We start from the raw sequence: 24,527 nt of genomic DNA, 5'->3' as shown, positions 1-24,527 counted from the left end.
CAATGCTGATTTATCCAGCCACCCATCGCTGGCCGGCCCCTGTTCGGTAGCAGATTTCAAGAGCATCACTACCGAACAATAGCAAGACGACACTTAGCCTGCGTACTGCAAATAGTTCTTGCATGTAGGAGGCACAGGAAGCCACTCCATAAAGAGAAGTCATGTTTGTTATCATTCGTTGCTTGTGTCTGTGTTGTCTCCCACAATAGCCGACACAGCAGATAACAACATGATAATTAGGATTTCATCATCGACATTCTGCGTATTTTGAACATATAGCTATGCAGGTTGGATAATATTTAGAATGGTATGTAAGGTTTCTCTGTATTTACTGGACTCAGCAACGCCAAGTTCCACCGTTGAAAATTTTTTAACTATCAAAGTTAGAAGCTATTACAATGGGGCCATGCCCCAGGGGGTTCAAAACCAAATTTCGGAGGAGCAGGGGAGGGGGCCGGGCGGTGAGGGCAGTAAATGTAATTTTCGAAAACAGTTATGTTTAAAAAATGCAATATAGCATACTTATTCCAGTTACCAGTTTTTGCCCTAATTGATCACCTCCAGACCTGCATAACGGAAAGGAAATCTAATATAATTACTAAGGAAGTACAATACTATGTTTTCAGTAATAAAGTAAAATATATCGTCCAGAATTCAACTGTTCACATTCATAAGTTTACTTATTTCGTAGGAAGATGAAACACATCGCTAAGTCCAGAATGAGCTTTTCACTCTGCAGCGGAGTGTGCGCTGATATGAAACTTCCTGGCAGATTAAAACTGTGTGCCCGACCGAGACTCGAACTCGGGACCTTTGTCTTTCGCGGGCAAGTGCTCTACCACTTTTTTTTTTTTTATTGCCTTTCGTGGGCAAGTGCTCTACCACTTTTTTTTTTGCAATAACAAACATAAACTGCTTCTAGCATTTTTTTTTAATATAGAAGACGATGACTTCATAACATAAATTTTTTCTGGGAAACGTAAATAAGTGGACTGTCCACCTTTTTTTTACATAAGTGTGAAAAATATATATATATAAAAAAATAAAAATAAAAATAAAAAATGAAAAAAAATCCTGCTTCCGTCAGGACAAAACAACAACGGTCTACGTTCCTCTTTCAGGCGCGTACCTCGCTAATCCCGTCATACCTCGCGTTGGTGTTGGGTACGTCTTCACGTGTGTTTGTGGATCCTCTCCACTGTCCTGTTCCTTTCTTGTTCTAATACTTATAGGTAATAATTACATTCTCCTACCCGGGACACCCCAACTGGGTGGGGGATCAAGCAAGGCACTCCCTAAAAAATTTGCGTAATATGTTCTATATCTCGGATGTCTCATAAGCTGTGAGTGATGTTCCTGTAATAAGGCCCAGAAGTCTAGCACATTCTTACTGCCGTCTCGGAAAAGATAACGTACAGTCAAACCTCGAATCCAAGTCACGGCGTTTGTCTTTGTTCGGGGATAATATGTCCTATCTGGGAGAAGTAATGTGCGTGGTTCTACTGTTTGCGGCCCCACCCGAAGGAGGAAGGCGATCATTTTTTTGACCAAACACCATACGTCCGCCGAAGGACCGCATATCAGGCGATGCTCCTCTGTGTCTATAACATTGCACTGCGGACACAGTGGCTCGTCCGCCATATGAATTGTATGCAACCTGGAACGAGTCACGTATTTCCCATTTACCACCTGATACCACAGTGCGCGCGTTCCTGTATCAAGGTGTGGATGGTGCACGGTACGCCATACCACTGACCACGTAACTGTTGGTTGGCGGCGCTCTACGGCATTGTTCGGCCGTCGTCGAGTTAAGATGTGATATATATCACGTGCCGTTGCCGTCCTGGTAGTCGGTAGTTCCATATGTACATAACTGTGTTCCACAAAAAAGGTTCGCATATGGGTAAGCGATGGTGAGATGTGAGCCACCGCTACCGGAGCCGAACGAGAAGGTGGAGCGAGTACGTCTATCAAGGTGCCCGTCAGACTTGTCTGGTGTCGTGTCCACATCTTTATCGTTGTGGTTACATAAATAGCCACTGCTCGGTCGCGTACGTGGACTAGTCCAAGACCTCCACGACTACGAGGAAGGGTGAGGGTTTCGTATCCTACCTTAAAAAGCAGACCCGTGCTCACAAAATATCCTAGTGCCGCCAGGATTCGGCGGGCCAGCACCACCGGCATAGGAAGAACTTGTGCCAGGTGGGGGATGCGAGAGGCTAGATAAGTGTTGGCAAAGGTGACCCGTTGTATCATATCCAGTGCCCTTAACCTGTGACTTCGGACACTCGCACGAATTGTTTGCAGAAGATGTCTGTAACTTAGTGCCGCCGTGCGTCGAACGTCTGTAGTGAAGATAATTCCTAGGCATTTCATCTTGTTGATCGGCTGTAATGGTGCTACACTTCCTGTCGGGAGTCCTCTCCCGATGTTCATCGCTCCCGACTTTGCCATGTTCAGGCGACTTCCCGTAGCCATACAATACAAATTAATCCAATGCAAGGAGGCTCTTGCCTCGTCTCCTGACCGTGCTAAAAACACTAGATCATCTGCGTATGTTCGGCATATAAACTTGTTGTGCCTTATCGTCATTCCTTGGAGTCGATTCCGGAGCCCGCAGAGCAGGGGCTCGACAGCGATGGCATACAATATCGTTGACAGCGGGCACCCTTGTCTGACCGATCGTGAGATGGTGATGGGCCCCACCAAGCGTCCGTTGATGAGCACTTTGGATGCGGCTCCGTGGAGTAGTCTCATAACGACGGTGACAAAACTTTCCGGAAACTTCATTTTTGTCATAACGTCCGTGAGATAAGCATGACTCAGCCTGTCAAATGCACGATCGAAGTCTATCGATACCAATACACCCCGGAGACGACATGTTGATGCCAGTGCGATAACATCGCGGTAGTCACTGAGTGCCGTTTGTATATTACTGTCTCCTCCTAGCTGGGTTTGGTCGAGTGAAATCTCTTGACGTATTAGGCGTTTAAAACGTGCTGCAAGTATCCTGGCGTAGATCTTGTAGTCGCAATTAAGAAGGGTCAGTGGCCGGTAGGCCTGTATCCCTGTGCCGCCAGATGGTTTGTGGATGGGGATGATCATTCCTTCCACGAAGGCGGGTGGAAGAGGCACGTTGGGAGACATCAATTCGCAGTACATGGCAGTCCATCGTGGAATCATGAGATCTTTAAATGTGCGATAGAACTGTAACGGAAACCCGTCGGGCCCCGGCGATTTGTGCGACGCTCCCTTATCAATCGCTCCCATTACGTCGTCAACTGTGATTTCACCTGTTAACTCCAGGTTGGCCGGCTCGTCGAGACACGCGGAGAGCGTTCGACGGACCTCCTGAAAGGCTGGCTGATCGTGTTCCGCTTCTTCATAGAGATGACCGTAGTGTTCCACGAAAGCGTTGGCAATGTCTTTTTGCGTTGTCATGCGGCGACCATCTGGCAGTACGACCGTCTGTATTAAGGTTCTGCGGCTACGTTGTTTTTCTCTGATAACGTGATACATCGACGGTGATTCTCCACGGACTCGTTCAAAGGCCCTTGCACGGATTGCGACTCCCTCCAGACGGCGGCGCGTTATGGAAATTATTTGGGCCTGTGCTCGTTTTATACCGGCTCGACGCTCTTGTGAAGGTGCTTGTACGGAAAGTTCGCGGAGCATCGTGAAATAAAATTCCGTCGTGTGTCGCCTCCACATCATCTGCTCTCTTCCGTATGCAATTAACGCTCGGCGCAATGCAGGCTTAACGCATTCCAGCCACCACTGCAACGTCGTCGAATATGTCGGGAGGCGTCGTTCACACACGTGCCAAGCATCTTCGACTATGCGTCTGCACTCAGGTTCCCTGAGGTGTGCTGTATTCAGTTTCCAAACACTGCGACTCCTCCAAACTTGTTGGCGACTCAGGGAGACAGTGCAAATATATGCTATGTGATCTGAAAAGGCGACAGGCCACATTTCCGCATCGAGGATCGCAGGTTCGAGACGACGTGTTACGTAAATGCGATCGAGCCGACTTGCAGAGTGACTCGTGACGTAGGTGTATCCACGTCTGTCGCCATGTATCTTCTCCCATGTATCAATGAGATTCATGTCCTGTATGAGTTGTCGCAGCTCTGGGCATGAAGTATAACGTGGGTGTTGATCCTTTGGTGCGAGCACGCAGTTGAAGTCGCCTCCAAATAAGACATTTTCATACCGACCTAAGAATAGTGTTGCAATCTCCTCTGCGTAAAATTGGGATCGGTCGCGCCGTCTGTCGGACCCCGACGGTGCGTAAATGTTAACGACCCGTACTCCCAGCACTGTGAGAGCCAGTCCCCGCGCTGACGGCAGGTACACCACGTCCTCGGCTACTATGCCACTACGTAGAAGTATCGCTGTTCCGCTGCCGCCGTCGGTAGTAGGTGTAATGTACGTATCGTACTCATAGAGGTCGGGGAAGCTCTCAACACATACTTCCTGCAGCAGAACGATGTCGACGTCTGACGCATGCAACATGTCTCGTAATAACTGCAATTTTACAGGCGTTCTGATCGTATTAATATTAATAGAGGCTGTTCGATATGCCTGCCGCTGTTCCTCAGTGCGTAAAGCGCACATGAACGCTTATGTTAATTTGTGTGCTGCTGCCCGGTGACCTGCTGTCTGTGCGTCAATCTGCATCTTCTGCGCGGTTAACATCCGGTGGACGCAGCACTCGCCATTGCGGGTGCGTCGTCAGTGTGTGGGTCAGCATCGGATTCGTCGGCCCAGTTACTGTGCTGGAGGTCCAGCTCCCGTCGCGTCTCTCCGGTCGGGCTGACCGAAGGCGGTGGCGTTGCTGCGGTGGGTGGAGGGTCTCCTTCCGTCGGCTTTCCGTCCGGTGTGTCTGTATTCAACTCCTGTCTAGCGTGATTGGCGTCGTACTGCTGTGTGGGGGGTAGAACCTCCCGTTGCACCTCCGGATGCACTGTATCGACGTTACACCCAAGATCGTCTGACATGGACTGCAGTAAGCAGGTATCCGACGGCGCTAGCCGTCGTTTCTTGTGGCGCTTCGGCGACCGTTGTTTGCGCGTGTGCGCCTCCGTATCCGAGTGCGGAAGTGACTCCCGGTGCTCAGGGACGAAAGCAGCTGTCGGCACAACCGCAGGATCGATTTCCATATCTCCTACCGATCCTTTCCGCTCGGTTAAGGGCGTTGTCGGCGCCGGAGCGGCAGAAGTGTGCGTCGTTTCGTCACTGGGGGCGGTCTCTGCTGCAGTCGGTTGCCGTAAACTGTCAGGATTCTGTACCTGGTCATTCTTCGGGATGGGATCTGTTCGGAATGCGTCCGCATACGTTAGTGGCAGTGGCGTCAACGTGGACGTAGGTACAGGTTCGCCATTTGGAACTTGCACTATCCTCCGCTGCATACATTCGGAACGCACGTGGCCCTCTTTCCCGCATCCTGAGCATGTTTTGGGTTGTCCATCGTAGATGATTATAGCTCTGCATCCGCCGATGAACAAGTACGAGGGTACATGTTGTGTCAGTTCTATTCTGATTTGACGCACCCCATTGAGAACGGGGTAAGTCGTGAAGTTGGACCATTTTTCCTGAACGTGGCTGAGCACTCTTCCATACGGGCGTAAGGCGTCAATGACCAAGTCAGACGGAACCTCGAAGGGAAGTTCGAAAATGCGTATGTTTCGTAAGCCCAGTCCTGCATGATCAATAGTTACTTCTCCAACATGTCCATCAGAGTGACGAAATTTGAGTCCATGTTTAGTATCTCGGATGATTCTGTCACATACTGCATCGTTAATCAGCTTGACGTAAACGACACTGCTCACTATGGAGAGGTGGATTCCGATAAGTTCGTTGTAGTCAAGTTTAACTTCGTCTCGTAGGAACCTTTCTATTTCGTAGGCTTTCGGTCTCGCATATACGTTCGAAAAACTAATCTTGAGAGTCGACTTTCGGTATGCATGTGCCATTCTGTATCGAGTCGTCTAAACGCGCGAGTACTCCGAAGAGGTAAACAACTGCGCTAGCGCGAACTACTCCGGCAGGGACGTAAACAGACGTCCGTGCCGTAGCACAGCCGAAGGCAGACTGAACTGAGCAACCGAAGCACGACTCACTCCCGGTACTCACAGCTTTACTTCTGCCAGTATCCGTCTCCTACCTTCCAAACTTTACAGAAGCTCTTCTGCGAAACATGCAGAACTAGCACTCCTGAAAGAAAGGATACTGTGGAGACATGGCTTAGCCACAGCCTGGGGGATGTTTCCAGAATGAGATTTTCACTCTGCAGCGGAGTGTGCGCTGAAATGAAATTTCCTGGCAGATTAAAACTGTGTGCCCGACCGAGACTCGAACTCGGGACCTTTGCCTTTCGCGGGCAAGTGCTCTACCAATTGAGCTCAGTTGGTAGAGCACTTGCCCGCGAAAGGCAAAGGTCCCGAGTTCGAGTCTCGGTCGGGCACACAGTTTTAATCTGCCAGGAAGTTTCACATTGCTAAGTGTCTAAATTTTTATGACGAGTTAGATTACTGATTAAGCTCTGGAAGGCATTTCTGATCTTAAAGGAAAACATTACATACATCGGAAGATGTCCATGTAAGTTCAGTAGTGGCAATTAGAATGAGAATGTTATGTTACAATCGCTTTCTGTGGTTGCAGTTTTTGTAAAATTACGTATTCAGAATTGTTGTTTCTCTTACAATCATCACATCTAAGAAAAATTCACACCTTCAAAAAAATTCCTTTAACCATTCTTACCTTTAAGTTTGTTTGATATTTTGATGTTGTTTCTTACTTACATTTCTTGTAAATCACTCTGAAGCCATCGTAGAGACTAACTCGATCAATTGTGGGCACATTAAGGTATCACATAAACAGAAGCTGTCTTTCTGCAGCCACCAGTGAAAAAGTCGGCGTGGACTGGCGTGAAAGACACCCTGACGGCGGGACCGAAGTGTCCCCAGTACAGCAGCGGAGAAGCGATCGGTGACGAGGACTGTTTGTACCTCAGCGTGTTCGGTCCAGGGGTACGTATTGAACTGTGACAAACACAATGTAAATTAAATCTTCAGTCAACCTGCTTTTAACGTTTTAGAGTACATCTGATCAACAGTACCCGTAAACCTACTAGTGGGCACTAGTATGAGCTGTGTCCAATCTTAAGCTTTACGACGAACTGGATTCTGCTGGAGATACTTCGAGTGAGGGCCGGAATGTCTTTGGAGGAATGGCAGTCCATTCTAAATCAAGACACGAAACCAGAGGAGGTAACGATGTTTGAACCTGCTGTCTAACTCATCCCAAAGGTGTTCCACTGGTTTCAGGTCGGAATTCTGCCCCATTCATTTACAAGAATTTTACTGTCCACGGACCATCGAATCATAGACGCTGATTTACTATAGGGTCCACATCATGCCTCTACTACACAGAGTGCACAATGCTTAACATGTGTTCATATTTGGGCAGCTGGCGTTTACTTAACCAAGAGAAGGGTATCACATTCTAACACAAGAAACCCCATTACCGAGACACCATATCCTCCGTACTTCACTGTTGGTACTGCTCATGATGACAAGTCACATTCTAAAGGCGTTCACCAAACCCAACGCCTATCAGAGGACTGCAACAGAGTTTAGCACCATTCATCACTCACAGTAACTTGTTGCCAATGGTTTTTTGCCCTCTGTCGCCGTTCTTTACTCCAATGGATTGCCGCGAGAGTAGAACACAGTTCATTACTGAAAAAACACTCGTTTACAATGGTCCAGTCATCGCTCTTTACACAACTGGATTGCTCACGGTACAGCAGAATTTCTCATAAGAATAACTCGTTTCCAATCGTCCTATGTCATCTGACGTCGCTCTTTGCACCACCGTATTCCCACATGGTACAGCAGAATTTCTCACTCAGAACCACTCGTTGGCAATCGTCATATGACTTCTATCGTGGCTCTTCATACCACCTCAGGCGTCGCTTAACGTTGTCTACAAAGTGTGGCTTATGAGGAGCTACTCGTGCGTTGAACACGCTTATTTCTAACTTGATATGCATAGTTATTGCGCTAGCTGTACTGGAGGTAGCACTGTGCCACTGGAGAGTGGTTTCTTCCGCTGATTTCATGGCCACCCTCAGCGATGCACAAAGGTCCCCATCCGTCATTACATGAAGTCTACCTGGTTGTGGTTTACCAGTGGTTGTTTCTTCACGTTTCCACTTCACAATCATCTCTCCAACAATGGCATGCGACAGCTTCATAAGGGCTGAAATGTACCTGTCGCATTTGTCACGACCAGTCAACGTTCAAAGTCACTGAAGTCTCTTGACCTATCCATTCTGCTGTTAATAGATCTGTACTAAAAATACCACCCTGCTGAATTTATACTGGCGGGTCGGTCTCTAAAGACACATGGTGATCAATTCTGCTTTACATAGAGGTGTCCGGAAACTTTTGATCGGTTAGCGTAAACTGAAACAGACTAAAAAAATGAATGTAATCTTTAGACTGTAAATGTGCAGATTGCATTGCGATTGTGCTTTGTGTTGTTGCAGACGCCGACGAGAAATGGAACACTGAAAAATGTTATGGTTTTTATCCACGGAGGATGTTTCACAGGAGGAGCTGGTTCTGCGAGACCGTACTACTACGTGGACCAGGATGTCATACTTGTCAACATAAATTATCGATTGGGACTTCTGGGTAATGAACATTATTAGTCGAGTAAAGTGAAGTGTTAACGTCTTACAAAATCAGCCCAATGTTACATAAAAATTGCTGATAATTGAATATACTCGCAGAGTAAATCAATCTACACAGAAAATATTGAAAGCTGCTCTGTCAGTCTCGAGCAGGCATGGAAGCTGGTAAAACAGCTGTATTCTGATACGTACTAGCACCAGACAGAGGCCGCGCTGGGTAACCGCGTGGTTTCAGGAACCTTGCCACGGTTCGCGCGGCTTCCCCCGCATGAAGTTCGAGTCCTCCCTCGGGCATTGGTGTGTGTGTTTGTGTGTGTGTGTGTGTGTGTGTGTGTGTGTGTGTGTGTTGTCCTTAGGATAAGTTAGTTTAAGTTAGAATAAGTAGTGTGTAAGTCTAGGGACCAATGACCTTAGCAGGTTGGTCCCATAGGAATTTACCGCTACTACCCAGACAGAGATTGCTTTTAAAGAACATATTAACCTTTAGGGGGAGATAATACTAGCAGTCAGTTTAGGAAGAGATTGATAATTTCGAGAATCTGTACCGTCGTCATAACAGTTAATATGTAACTTATATATTCTCTCTTAACACAAGTCGCTACAGTAGAGATAACTAGTACATGTTAACGTGGTGGTGCTAAGATAAGTGTTTCTAATTACCAGTCTGTGCTTCAGTACGTCGGCTTACCCACGTAGAGTGTGACGGAGTCAGGATATATGACAATCATTGATATGAACCTGACCATCGAATGAACACGTGAAGCTCAACGCTTCCCACAATACGAAAGCTTCAATGTCTACATCTACACTCCTGGAAATGGAAAAAAGAACACATTGACACCGGTGTGTCAGACCCACCATACTTGCTACGGACACTGCGAGAGGGCTGTGCAAGCAATGATCACACGCACGGCACAGCGGACACACCAGGAACCGCGGTGTTGGCCGTCGAATGGCGCTAGCTGCGCAGCATTTGTGCACCGCCGCCGTCAGTGTCAGCCAGTTTGCCGTGGCATACGGAGCTCCATCGATGTCTTTAACACTGGTAGCATGCCGCGACAGCGTGGACGTGAACCGCATGTGCACTTGACGGACTTTGAGCGAGGGCGTATAGTGGGCGTGCGGGAGACCGGGTGGACGTACCGCCGAATTGCTCAACACGTGGGGCGTGAGGTCTCCACAGTACATCGATGATGTCGCCAGTGGTCGGCGGAAGGTGCACGTGCCCGTCGACCTGGGACCGGACCGCAGCGACGCACGGATGCACGCCAAGACCGTAGGATCCTACGCAGTGCCGTAGGGGACCGCACCGCCACTTCCCAGCAAATTAGGGACACTGTTGCTCCTGGGGTATCGGCGAGGACCATTCGCAACCGTCTCCATGAAGCTGGGCTACGGTCCCGCACACCGTTAGGCCGTCTTCCGCTCACGCCCCAACATAGTGCAGCCCGCCTCCAGTGGTGTCGCGACAGGCGTGAATGGAGGGACGAATGGAGACGTGTCGTCTTCAGCGATGAGAGTCGCTTCTGCCTTGGTGCCAATGATGGTCGTATGCTTGTTTGGCGCCGTGCAGGTGAGCGCCACAATCAGGACTGCATACGACCGAGGCACACAGGGCCAACACCCGGCATCATGGTGTGGGTAGCGATCTCCTACACTGGTGATCGTCGAGGGGACACTGAATAGTGCACGGTACATCCAAACCGTCATCGAACCCATCGTTCTACCATTCGTAGACCGGCAAGGGAACTTGCTGTTCCAACAGGACAATGCACGTCCGCATGTGTCCCGTGCCACCCAACGTGCTCTAGAAGGTGTAAGTCAACTACCCTGGCCAGCAAGATCTCCGGATCTGTCCCCCATTGAGCATGTTTGGGACTGGATGAAGCGTCGTCTCACGCGGTCTGCACGTCCAGCACGAACGCTGGTCCAACTGAGGCGCCAGGTGGAAATGGCATGGCAAGCCGTTCCACAGGACTACATCCAGCATCTCTACGATCGTCTCCATGGGAGAATAGCAGCCTGCATTGCTGCGAAAGGTGGATATACACTGTACTAGTGCCGACATTGTGCATGCTCTGTTGCCTGTGTCTATGTGCCTGTGGTTCTGTCAGTGAGATCATGTGATGTATCTGACCCCAGGAATGTGTCAATAAAGTTTCCCCTTCCTGGGACAATGAATTCACGGTGTTCTTATTTCAATTTCCAGGAGTGTATATATACGTGATTACTCTGCTGTTCACATCAAAGCGCCTGGTAGAGGGTTAAATAAACCTCCTTCATGCTGTCTCTCTATCGTTCTAATCTCGAACGCTGCCCGAGGAACACGAACACTTAAATTTTTCTGTGCGAGCCCTGACTGCTAGTATTTTATCGTGATTATCATTTCTCTCTGTGCGCCAAGAGAATATTTTCTCAATCGGAGAAGAAAACTGGTGATTTAAACTTCATGAGAAGGTTCCATCGCAACGAAATGGGCCTTTGTTTTAATGGCTGCCACTCCAATACACGTGTAATGTCCGTGGCACTATCTCCCCTATTTCACTATAATACGAAACGGGCTGCTCTTCTTTGAACTTTTTCGATGACGTCCGCCAGTCCCACCCGATGCGGATCACACACTGCACAGCAATACTCAAGAATAGGGCGAGCAAGCTTGCACCTTCTAAGTGTTCTGCCAATGAATCGCAGTCTTTGGTTTTCTCTATCCACAACATTATCTATGTGATCATTCCAATTTAGGTTATTTGTAATTATAATCTCTAAGTATTTAGTTGAATTTGTGTGGCTTATCGCGTAATCGAAACTTAGCGAATTTCTTTTAGTACTGAAACTTCCTGGCAGATTAAAACTGTGTGCCGGACCGAGACTCGAACTCGGGACCTTTGCCTTTCGCGGGCAAGTGCTCTATCAACTGAGCCACCCAGCATTACTCACATCCCGTCCTCACAGCTCTACTTCTGCCAGTACCTATGTTTTTCGTACTCATCTGAGTAACGTCACATTTTTCTTTATTGGCGGCAATTTACACTTTTCGCACAATAGATAGTTATCTAAATAATTTTGCAATTAATTTTGGCCATCTGATGACTTTACAGGACAGTGAATGACAGCATCATTTGCAAAAAATCTAAGACATCTCCTCAGATTGTATCCTATGTCGTTAATATAGGTCAGGAACAATAGAGAGCCTGTAATACTTCCTTGAGGAACACCAGATATTACTTCTGTTTTAATTGATCATGTGATCAGGCAATGCGTTGTTCGTTGTGAGAGGTAACGCCCGAAACGTGATATTCTCTGCACCCTCTTCACCTTGTGGACCTCGGAATTTTGAGTTCCTGGACGATGCGTCCAGCTCCAGCTACCATTCTGTGTTGAAACTCTGTTAGTTACCATCGTGGAGTCATAATCACGTCGGAAATCAATCCACATGAATCACCTAAGTACAAGTGCCAGCTCCGCTAACACGCTACCGTTTTCTACTTTCTGTAGGCGATACTACCTCCATCTGTATTCGTGCATATCGCTATCCCATTACTTTGTCAGGTCAGTGAATTCCCGTCAACTTGCTATGGTGTACAACATGTCAGCAGGTTTACGAATGGTCACATCCTAGCCTCTTACTTTGCGCGCGCCGCCAACCTGGCCACAGACGGGCAATGGGGAACAATCGATCGCCATATCATCCTCCACCAATGACGCATTTGAATGCCATATGGAGAGTTGGGGGTCGCGTTAGCACACCTGGTGCCGCTGTCACTCGGCGAAATAGCTCCTCATCCGACATCAAGGAGATAAGTGCACCTTGTTCCAATCCTCTCGCCAAGATAAAATAAAATAAAAAAAACCAGGATCGTTCAGTAAGTAATACAACACTCTTTTCCGAAAACAAGTTGGTTTTACTGAAAATTATAGCACACCATATTATTCGTCACTCTTTTGGCTACAAAACCCTGTTTTTCAGCATAATCTCCCTTCAATGCGTCGACCTGACGCCACCTTACTGGGAGAGTCTGTATCCCCGCTTTGTACCACCCTATTGATCGATATCAGAGCAGACGCCTTGCTGTATCATTAACAACTACGTACTAATTCCCGCAGAGCTCATCCTTGATGGGGCCAAACACATCGAAGTCGGAAGATGCGAGATCCAGATTCTAGGGTGGATGATGAAGGAAGTTCAATAAAGGTCTGTGAGCTCCTTCCAGCTGGGCAGATTGTGTGAAGCCATACGTTGACATGGAGAAGTTAGAAACTTCCCCCAGGCTGTGGCTAAGCCATGTCTCCGCAATATCCTTTCTTTCAGGAGTGCTAGTTCTGCAAGGTTCGCAGGAGAGCTTCTGTAAAGTTTGGAAGGTACGGGACGAGGTACTGGCAGAAGTAAAGCTGTGAGGACCGTGCTTGACTCGTGCTTGGGTAGCTCAGTTGGTAGAGCACTGGCCCGCGAAAGGCAAAGGTCACGAGTTCGAATCTCGGTCCGGTACACAGTTTTAATCTGCCAGGAAGTTTCATATCAGCGCACACTTCGCTGCAGAGTGAAAATCTCATTTTGTAGAAGTTTTTTTTTTTTGCATTTTTGTGCCGACTAACATGCTGAAGTGATTTCTTCAGTTTCCTGAGGAAAACACAATTCACTTTCGAGTTGATCGTTGCACCATGAGGGAGGACATCAAACTGAATAACCGCTTCAGTGTCCCAAAAGACCGTCGCCATGACTTCGCCGGCTGACGGTTCGGCTTTGAACATTTTATTCAGAAGAGACGTGGTTAGCATCGCTGCGTGGATTGTCGCTCTGTTTCCATTCGAAGTGACGAGCCCACGTTTCACTGCCTTGTAACTCGCAACTAACTCGGCATATATTGTCTTTCTTTGCTCTGTACGGTCTACTGTTAGGCGGCGACTAACCTAGCGGCACACACCATGGACTACCCCAAATGGTGGACGAGTGTGTCTGTGTATGCAGCCGGCTGATACGCAGGAGATCGGACAGGTCTGGGCGACCTTGTTATGGTAATGACACCTGACTTGCACAATGAGTCATTGTGCTTTTGTTCACTGCAACTTCCCCGTAGTCATTCTACAAGCGTCTATGAATACATGCGATACTGTCGTTTTCTGCCAAAAGAAGCTCAATAACAGCTCTCTTCTTGGAACGCACCACCGTTACAGACGCCAGTTTGAAGGCTTCGTATAGTACCGCTACCTAGCAGACCTTCATGAAACTATAAAAGCTGAAGTGGTAATATTCCATGATGTCACACAACAAATTTCACATTTATTCAACCGAAAATGGCCGAGAAAAAATATGTTGCATAAGTTACTGGACGTCCTTCGAATAACTGTTGAGTAGGAATTGTCTGTTGAGCAGAAATTGTTAAGAAAAAATGATTTCAATTTGTTGTATCTGTTTTATTACGTGTCTAGCTCCAGTTCACAATGCAAGAGGTCAAATATTTTTCAGGACTGTGTATTTTGTTCCTTTCTGAGTAAGAGTAAAGGTATGGTCTGAACTGTGTACACAAATATTGTTCCTAGTATTAAATTTCAGAATTACCCTGTTATCTTCAAATAGCGCCTCATTCGTCACTACAAATTTAATAAAAAAGTAGGTGTGTTTGGAGGCTGTTTTCAGTATGACAATTATTTTATATATTATCTTACATGTAGTTGTAGAATGGACAACTGATGTTATCTTATTTGAACGTATTTGAAATATGTTTGCGTATTTATAAGAAAGCGCGGTCTTTTGTAATCAAAAACGTTTCGTTTCATTTATATAGAATATGACTAGTCGTCTGTCTGCATATTAACAATTTATCTTGCTTTCTAGACCTAAAAATAGTTCTTTACAAGATTGTTGACTTTACTTACGGCATTTTAGGTACAATTTTCGTTAACATGAACAAGTGTCATCTCCTTACTCATTTTTGTAGTATTCTCTCCATTCCCCCTGCAGTTTCTTGCCTAAATCTACATTACTTAGCAGCACTCTACATTTCTAGACGCAAAACGTGGCAATGTAGCATACCGATAGTTTGTCTACTCCTGGTTAATCGTTTCTCTATGTTTTTCTGTGAGAAGTGTTGCAATCTTATCCGCTAGTTCTGGTTCTCACTTGATCTAAAAATGTTCTGTTCAAGGCAAAACTACTCATACAAAATACAGAGACACGTTTAGCAATAACTATGCAATGACACGTTAAAGGTGCTATTCAGTATCATGTTTTACATCATGAAATGTGTAGTGCAGCAAGGCAATGTGGCTTTATACGAAAACAACGCCAGCGTCCAACAAGGAAATACCTCAAAAAAGTGCAAGCAGATAACACTTCCTCAAGTGAGCAAAATTCAAAATGTCGTAAGTAAAATCATCATATGATTCTTGAGTTTCTCCCGGCGTATTTGATAATCAAAATATCCAGCAAATATCGAGCAAACGCGTAGTTGTGAGGACCACGGTGGACAGAGCCATCACACCGACGTCATCTCAGACGCCGTCGCAATCTGTTCCACCGCGCTACCATGGCGCGGGGCGCGGACGGCGGAGGGAGCGCGCCGCGGGCGGAGGGTATTTAAATCGGCCGCCGCCGCGACCGAACCCAGTACTCCTCTGCGTGGAAACACGCGGAGGTCGTGGCCATCCTGAAATATGGCAAGGACCCACGCCAGGCATCGAGCTACCGACCCATCAGCCTACTCCCGTCCCTCTCGAAAGTTTTCGAGAGGCTGTACGCGAGAAGACTGATGCGACACGTCACCCAGGAGGGCATCATCCCGGACGAGCAGTTCGGATTCCGAGAAGAGCATGCCACTTCCCACCAGCTGTTGCGGGTAGTAGAACCGGCCATGAGGGCACTGGAAACAAGGGAATTCCTTGGCGCAGTGTTCCTCGATGTCTCCCGAGCGTTTGACTCGGTGTGGCACGACGGTCTCGAGTTCAAACTCTTTGAACAATGGATACCGACGTCTCACATGACGTTGCTGCGGTCGTACCTGTCCGAACGAACCTTCCACGTGAGGGCTGACGACGGTACGTCCACAGATCGGTAGATACGTGCAGGGGTGCCGCAGGGGTCGGTTCTCGGCCCCTCGCTGTACTCCCTGTACACTGCAGACGCGCCGAAAGTGGCAGGAGTCGAACTGGCGCTGTACGCTGATGATACAGCCCTGTTCACGCGCAGCATGAATGCCCAGGTGCTGAGAAACCGCCTCCAACGCGGGTGCGACGCCTTGGGCTCATGGTCAACAAAGTGGCGGTTGAAATTCAACGCCACAAAGAGCCAGGCAGTCGTCTTCACTCGAAGACTTCTGCCGCCAGGGCTTACGCCGCTCGAAATCCTGGGAGAACCCATCCCATGGCGTGGGACGGCGAAATACCTAGGGGTTACCCTAGACCGCAGGCTCACCTGGAAGCATCACATCCGTGATGTGAAAGGGAGAGCAATTGGACGGCTCCGCGCCCTGTATCCACTGCTAAACCCGCAGTCGTCATTGCCACCGCAACACGGCATCACGCTTTACCTAACATTGGTTCGCCCACTGTTAGAGTATGCGGCCGTGGTCTGGGGGAAAGCCGCAGATGCTCACATTGTGACTCTGCAACGGATACAGAACCGCGCCCTGAAGCCTGCTATGCATCTTCCGAGGCGCTTTTCGACGCGCCAACTCCACGAGGACACCGGAATCCTGCCTCTCCGAGAAAGGTTCCGCGCCATCGCCAGGAAGTTCTACGAGAGGACGGAACACTCCCGCAACCGGCTCATCCGTGGACTGGGCCAACAACCACATCACAGGCCAACCACGCGTTGGCCTGACCTGCTGAGGGATTAAGTTTTACTAATCCCTCAACAGAGTGTGTCTTTCTCTTTTTCAGGTAAAACCAGACAGGACCATTCGACTAGACTGTTAATTAATATTTCTCTCCCCTACAGGAACTGCAGGAACGACATATGTATGTCTATACTGCATCACCTCGAGCCAAGGACAGGCTCGTCATTCCAGCGTCAGCTTCAGCGACTGAACCCAGTTCCCCCTGAGCAGCCATAGCGTACGGATCTCCGTGCCAGCACGTTCACAGGAGCTCAGTCCGTCAGTTCAGCTGATGATGGCGACATGTTTGATCGCCGAAATATTGTGCCCGTTGGACAATATAGACCGGCAGTACACCCGTGGATATTTTGAAAATCATCATAGTTTGTAAAGCACTTTTTTTAGATCTAGAATGTCAGACAATTCTAAATACGTTTCTTTGCAGACCGCTGATGATATTTAATGTCGGTAAAACGATACACGTTTCGTGAAAAAAAAGACACACCTTCTTGTAGTTACAAAGAGGGATTTAAAATACTTTCAACAAACTGCAGAGGCAATGATCACACAATGAATCAGTATTATTCTTATACTGTACAATGAATACTTTATGTCTGTGTGTGGAATTTTCCAAGAGAATTCTTCCATACCGCATCAGAGAATTGAACCTTTGATTCCATTACCTAAATCAAAGATTAGACATAGAAGAAATGATGCTGAACTCAAGTAGTTGAAAGTATCTGGAACATGAGGTTTCCAATTCAAGTTCTCTTTGATGTGCAGTCAATTGCATACTCGAGCAGTGGCGGAGTAACGCCAAATTCGAGTGTAACGCAACGCTGTTGTTTCCGGGTAGATGATGCGTACTCGCCCAACCGCCTAACCACAGTAACAGTTCCTATTTACAGCAGTGTGAGATCTCGTAGTTTTCACTCTTAAAGGAAGCCACCTCGTGCCTACATTCTCACTGTTCGTGGTGATCAGCCTTTCCCGCGTTCGGAAACTGCTTTTACCAAGCTTCTAGCAATTGCTACGCCACATCATTCGCGGAATTAATATAATTTTCAGGGCCGTACTATCAGATAATTGTCAGAAAATTTGTGGTAAGAATGAAGTCCTGTTACAAACATACGAAATCCATTTCCTCTCACCAACACTTTTACTTATGGAACGAAAATGGCAGATTTAAAATTGACACTAAGTTAATATTTACATAATATGAAGTCGCAAAAGCAAGCTGACGGCAAGTTACGTTGTAGTTACTAAAGGTGTGTGTATGTATTCGTTTCGTGTAGAAAAATATGTCAGTATTAACATCTACAGTTCAGAGTTTGAATAACTTACTTTTGCTTGTCTGCCATTAGTGCTCTCGTCTAGTTAAAATGTAGATCCCCTGTAGGTTCTGAAGAGTTTTAATGTTTGTGGAATGAAAAAAATAGTACACTGCTGGCCATTAAAATGGCTACACCACGAAGATGACGTGCTACAGACGCGAAATTAAGCCGACGGGAAGATGCTGTGATATGCAGATGATAAGCTTTTCAGAGCATTCACACAAGGTTGGCGCCGGTGGCGACACCAACAACGTGATGACATGAGGAATGTTTCCAACCAATTTCTAATACACAAACAGCAGTTGACAGGCGTTGCCTGGTGAAACGTTGTTGTGATGCCTCGTGTAAGGAGGAGAAATGCGTACCATCACGTTTCCGAGTTTTATAAATTTCGGATTGTAGCCTATCACGATTTCGGTTTATTGTATCGCAACATTGCTGCTCGCGTTGGTTGAGATCCATGACTGTTAGCAGAATATGGAATCGGTGGGTTTAGGAGGGTAATATGGAACGCCGTTCTGGATCTCAACGGCCTCGTATCACTAGCAGTCGAGATGACAGGCATCTTATCCGCATGGCTGTAACGGATCGTGAGGCCACGTCTCGATCCCTGAGTCAACAGATGAGGGCGTTTGCAAGACAACAACCATCTGCACGAACAGTTCGACGACGTTTGCAGCAGCATGGACTATCAGCTCGGAGACCATGGCTGCGGTTACCCTTGACGCTGCATCACAGGCAGGAGCGCCTGCGATGGTGCACTCAACGACGAACCTGGGTGCACGAATGGCAAAACGTCATTTTTTCGTATGACTCCAGGTTCTGTTTACAGCATCAAGATGGTCGCATCCGTGTTCGGCGACATCACGGTGAACGCAAATTGGAAGAATGTATTCGTCATCGCCATACTGGCGTATCACCCGGCGTGATGGTATGGTGTGCCATTGGTTACACAACTCGGTCACCTGTTGTTCGCATTGACGGCACTTTGAACAGTGGACATTACATTTCAGATGTATTACGACCCGTGGCTCTACCCTTCATTCGATCCCTGCGAAACCCTACACTTCAGATGGATAATGCACGACTGCATGTTGCAGGTCTTTACGGGCCTTTCTGGATACAGAAAATGTTCGACTGTTGCACTGGCCAGCACATTCTCCAGATCTCTCACCAAATGAAAACGTCTGGTTAATGGTGGCTTGATCAACTGGCTCGTCACAATACGCCAGTCATTGCTCCTAATGATCTATGGTATCGTGTTGAAGGTGCATGGGTAGCTGTACCTGTACACGCCATCCAAGCTCTCTTTGACTCAATGCCCAGGCGTAACAAGGCCGTTATTAAGGCCAGAGGTGGTTCTTCTGGGTACTGATTTCTCAGGATCTATACACCCTAAATTGCGTGAAAATGTAATCACATGTCAGTTCTAGTATAATGTATTTGTCCAATGAATACCCGTTTATCATCTGCATCTTGGTGTATCAATTTTAATGGCCAGTAGTGTACGTGTACTACAAATATCTATATTACTTTTAATCCGACTCTGAAATGCATTAACGTAACACACTTTAAACTCCTTAGACATGGGCTTGAATAACTTCTAAATTTCGACTTGTAAGAATTTATTACAGAGTTTGCAATGTTGTTACAAGTCTTTAGGTTATTTTTTTAGTGTGTATTTAAGTGCTTTGTTTACCTTACAATAATAAATCACCGTAGGTTTCCTAAGCACCGGCGATGAGGTGGTCCCTGGGAACATGGGTCTAAAGGACCAAACAGAGGCCCTTCGCTGGGTCCAGAGGAACATACAGGCTTTTGGAGGTGATCCACAAAAAGTAACTATCTTAGGTCAAAGTGCTGGAGGTGCATCCGTTCATTACCACGTTCTGTCTCCACTGAGCAAAGGTAATTGATTTTTGCTTTTGAAACTTTATTAATTGTTCAGCGAAAAATCCTCGGTATAAAAAATGCATTGATACTGTGTATGTGAGTGTATGTGTGTGTGTGTGTGTGTGTGAGAGAGAGAGAGAGAGAGAGAGAGAGAGAGAGAGAGAGAGAGACAGAGACGGAGACGGGGGCGGATAGACACCACAGTTACAATACCTGGTAACCGTACTGTCTTACAGAGAAAGTGCGCACCATAGCAACGTAAATGAAGGAAGAGCATAAGAAACACGATTGAATGCGGATGTACACAATATTGATATAAAGGAATAAAGTTTCAGAAAAGTTGAAGCGTAAAATTGACGCAAATCAATGTATTTAAATAATGGTTGTTTTCATGTGGTACTCTCTCGCAAACTTTTATCTTCTCCCAGTAGTGAGTGGCCACTTCACTGACAATGGGAGCCGATTGCATACGTTACATATCTCCGATACATTCAATGATATGTTAAGTAAAGCATTTCACTTTCCTTAACAGTCACAAATATAAAGGTAAAAAAATTCTCCTACTTCAAGAGGCAGTCTCTCTTTGTACGCAACGTTTCATATAAGATTGTGGAATTAAGCGATACTACATAGGAATTGCCATTAAATCACAATTTATTAGAATAAATCGTATTTTAAAGCTACACAACTAGATTGCACGTCATAGGCACAAATAATAAATTTTCATTTCAAAGTAAAAGGGCCTTGGTTGCGAAATTATTTAACATCAATTACACGTATCAACCATTTGGGGCATAATCAGATTGCGCAGAAATAGCTGGATAGGTAGACCATACGTTATAAAGCAATACTAAAAGGAAAATTGATGCAACAATGATCGGATTTTAATACATGCGTTATAAAAACGTGTAAAATGGAAGGTGGACGTTCATTTGATAACCGCTGCGTTGCTTTCCGAAATAAGGGCGACTACTTCGTCGCACGTAGCATCCATAGAAGCTTGTACTGAGGACGGCAGTTATTGACGTCGAGATCGCGTCAGTGTAAGATTGTGATTGACTCGCCCGTATAATGAATTGTACGGAGACTTGCGTTATGCAGATTTTGCCCCACAGCAACGAGGAAACTGACAACATTTATAACCGTTGGTGGCATTTGCGCAGAGGTGGTGCTAGGTGGGAATGTGGGTGGGGTGAAAGGCATACCGAGATAGTTCGCGCAATTGCGATAAACACAGTGCCCGGATAGGGCAGTGGTTAACAAAACTACTTAGTAAGCAGGAGATCACGGGTTAGAATCCCCGTCCAGCACAAATTTTCACTCGCCGCCGTTGATTCCGCATAGAGTCCCGATGCAGTTGACATCAATACCACCTTTCCTTTCTCTACCCACTTCTCCTGCTTCAATCTACATAATTAAATGACAGTTTGAAATGCTAATTGGGGCAGAATGTATGCGCTTCGCATCAGTGTTAGAGTCTCACAATATTTACTGAATTCATTAAAAATGTAAATCGCATTATATACACGGCGTTAAGTGAAGTTACATCGACTGATGACTGGGGGCAGTGTACTGGGAGCCGTACATCAGTATGTACTTAATTTACAGACTAATAATTATACTATTAAGAGTAGTATGTTTTTAGGTTGGATAGTACCTCCAAGTACGCACGGCACAAGCAAAGTAGGTAGTTTATAGCTTAACAGACTGAAGCACGTCTGTTTACTCCTATTAATTGTAAACTTTCATTCCTCATCAGGTCTGTATAAAAGCGCCATAGCGATGAGTGGATCAGCATTGAACCCTTGGGCATTCACAATAAACGCTACAGACAGAGCAGTGCGGTTTGCCAAACACCTGGGCTATACTGGGAAAAGTTCCACTGATCTTCTGAATTTTTTCAAAAGTATAAATGCGAGCACACTAGTGAAGGACAGAACTGCTGCTCTATCGGAAGAGGTATGTATACCCTTTAATTACAGTATTTCATCTAGCAAAAGTAGCTGTACCGTCATAACCACAACTGCTGAAACAATTACAAGAGGAAGCGTGGTAGACAGACATACAAATATTATTTTCATACAACCGCTACTAGCCAGAATAATTTTTGTCTATATTTTCAGATTGGAGAAGAATCAACGACCCTCTTGCAACTAGCTTTATTTCTTTATCAAGACTTCTTTAGTTCGGGGTGGCCGAGCGGTTCTAGTTGCTAGAATCTGGAACCGCGCTACCGCTACGTTCGCAGGTTTGAATCCTGCCTCGGGCATGGGTGTGTGTGATGTCCTTAGGTTAATTAGTTTAAGTAGTTCTATGTTCTAGGGGACTGATGACCTGAGAAATTAAGTCCCATAGTGCTCAGAGCCATTTTAACCATTTTTGAACATTTTTAGTTATGAAGGATGTAGAATATGTATGAAATTTTGGGGATATTTAAGGCTACTACAAAAAGAACTATGAGTTAACTGTAGTCGTGAAGTAGGCTAACACTTCTATGCATTTCAATTTCAAAAATGGTTCAAATGGCTCTGAGCACTAAGGGACTTTACATCTGATGTCGTCAGTCCTCTAGAACTTAGAACTACTTAAACCCAACTAACCTAAGGACATCACACACATCCATGACCGAGGCAGGATTCGAACCTGCTACCGTAGCGGTCGCACGGTTCCAGACTTAAGCGCCTAGAACCGCTCGGCCACACCTGCAGACAATATCAATTTCATTTCTTAATCCTGGCCCATTAAAAAAAAATTGATTAGGCACAGTAAGTTTGTTTTGACAATGATGATACGGTTGCATTTACTTAAATCTAATCATTTCGTCACATTACTTATCGAACAGTAACAGAAGGAAGTAAAATTAAGTGTTACATCTGAAAATTACTTCGAGCAAATAGTTATGGGGGCAACACCTTGGGACTCGTAATCCTTAACATTTCCGAAATTTTTGAGGCCATCAATGAGACCATACAAAAGCATAAGGCTGTTATAACACCGATGATTGCAGGTGTTACCCACAAAGAATGATCAGAAAATTAGGAAAGTATTTCCGCTTATTAAGAGAGGCAGGAATATCTTTCAGAGTAGCTGAATGGTGTACTTTAAGAATTCATTTCTGAGGGCGAAGATATGGATCACAAATCGATAAAATTTCAAAATCATTTCACAAACACGAAGTTTGAACCCTCTGTTCTTTCTTCATGAACCTCCAGCTGTTTTCGTTCACGCCCACCTAATATTAAATTCATACTGAATAGCAAGCTCACACTCTGTGCTTGTCTGTAACTACCACGAAATTCGTCCGCGATTCTCACTAATGAAATGTTTTGTTTTGGCTCACAAACCGTCTCGAGAAAGGGCAACACCTTGTGCTTTTTGCAATACGTCAGAGAACTGTCGTGTGACCAATACCCGAATTCGTCTTATGCTCAAAGATTTCAGAATTGTCCGGTATACACCCTCAAGTGTTATGAATGTACCGAAATGTGTACACCAGGATTTGTAATTCTCAGGTGTTGCCACTGGCACTATATGGGCTACAATACTCATTCAATGTGCTGCATCACGCCTCAGAACGACTGAATAGCGACTGTGTCCAATAAATCTGCAGACGGCACAAAGCTCCAGGATCAGAATAATGAGATACGAAGATCGGAAGTAAGGAAATAGATCAACCATTTGCATCTTTTAGATGGTAATAACATTAAGTTAATAAACTACAGCGTAAGCACTGTCACTGGCACATCGAGGGTTAGTTGCGAAAAAAGGTAATGGTTCGAAAAACATTTTTTTTGTTGATTTTCAATCTGGTCACGGAAAATTCCTCCTTCCGCGGCTTCCATAAGTTTTTCTGTTCAGAGAAATCGTTTCTCCAGATAGGCAGTCGTGTTAAGGTGCGTATACACTTACGAGCAACATGCCCGCGAGCTGAGTATTCTGTGTAACACATTGCTCGCGAAAGCGTAGAAGTTACGGGTATGTGACGGTGGGGTCAAAACTGACTAGGGAGTGGCCCAACCCGACATGTAGAAACATGCCCTGAAAAATTTTGTGCAGGAACAATACACAGAAAGAAAAACTCTGTCAAAATTTTAGCAGCCAAGACGCACTGAAAGTCTTTTTAAAAGTGTATAAAATTTCGGAAATCATGGTTGAAAATGCGGCAGTATTGTGCATCCACAACTTGGCAAGTGCATACGATTGGCTGATGACGCATCAGTAAACACATAATACGACTCGGCGTGATTGTAATTTGTAAAGCGTATTTCTGTTTTCGTCGACAGTTCTCTGAAACAATTGTCCGCCGTTAATGTATACTCAAATTTGCAAATCATTCAATACCCACTCTAACTACCAGTTGCTTTTGCTGTGGCATATATGTTAACAATGGAGACAATCCCGATTAAATATTTACTGCGTTTAAGGTTTAATGTTAAACAGTGCGCAAACTCGATTTTGCTTGTAAAATCTGACAGTGAACTGTATGAATGGAAGATAGACTTACACGAAGTAACGCGCCAAAACGAAACTCAGGGAAGTATGAAAAAAAATATTTGCTGTACAGGGTGGCCATAAAGGCCCGTTACAAGCATTAATGACCACGATAAACCCACAAACTTAAATAAGTACCATCAATAACAGTTTTTACAGGTATTTTCTTGAGATATGAACTATGTAGAGCTGCTCGTGAGAGGCAATGCACCGTTACCGATGGAGGTGTACGAGACTGGCTCCTCCGAACCGCAATGGAGATGAACGTTGCTGATTTCAAGGTTTCTTCGACCTGGT

General features: G+C 45.9%; 1 protein-coding gene across 1 annotated transcript in view; it reads left to right on the top strand.

Annotated features, from left to right (window-relative positions):
- LOC126320831 (esterase FE4-like) overlaps window positions 1–24,527 on the top strand; it is an 88,117-nt gene that overhangs the window by 20,888 nt on the left and 42,702 nt on the right. Inside the window, exons 3-6 of the mRNA XM_049994125.1 lie at window positions 6,900–7,031; window positions 8,555–8,702; window positions 19,569–19,754; window positions 21,499–21,698. Coding sequence (XP_049850082.1) covers window positions 6,900–7,031; window positions 8,555–8,702; window positions 19,569–19,754; window positions 21,499–21,698 — 666 coding nt within the window. The remainder of the gene's footprint in view (window positions 1–6,899; window positions 7,032–8,554; window positions 8,703–19,568; window positions 19,755–21,498; window positions 21,699–24,527) is intronic.

This window comes from Schistocerca gregaria, chromosome 2 (genome assembly GCF_023897955.1).
Source record: "Schistocerca gregaria isolate iqSchGreg1 chromosome 2, iqSchGreg1.2, whole genome shotgun sequence".
Taxonomy (NCBI): domain Eukaryota; kingdom Metazoa; phylum Arthropoda; class Insecta; order Orthoptera; family Acrididae; genus Schistocerca; species Schistocerca gregaria.
Note: the sequence above shows the minus strand (reverse complement) of the source record. Positions and strands in the feature narration are given on the sequence as shown.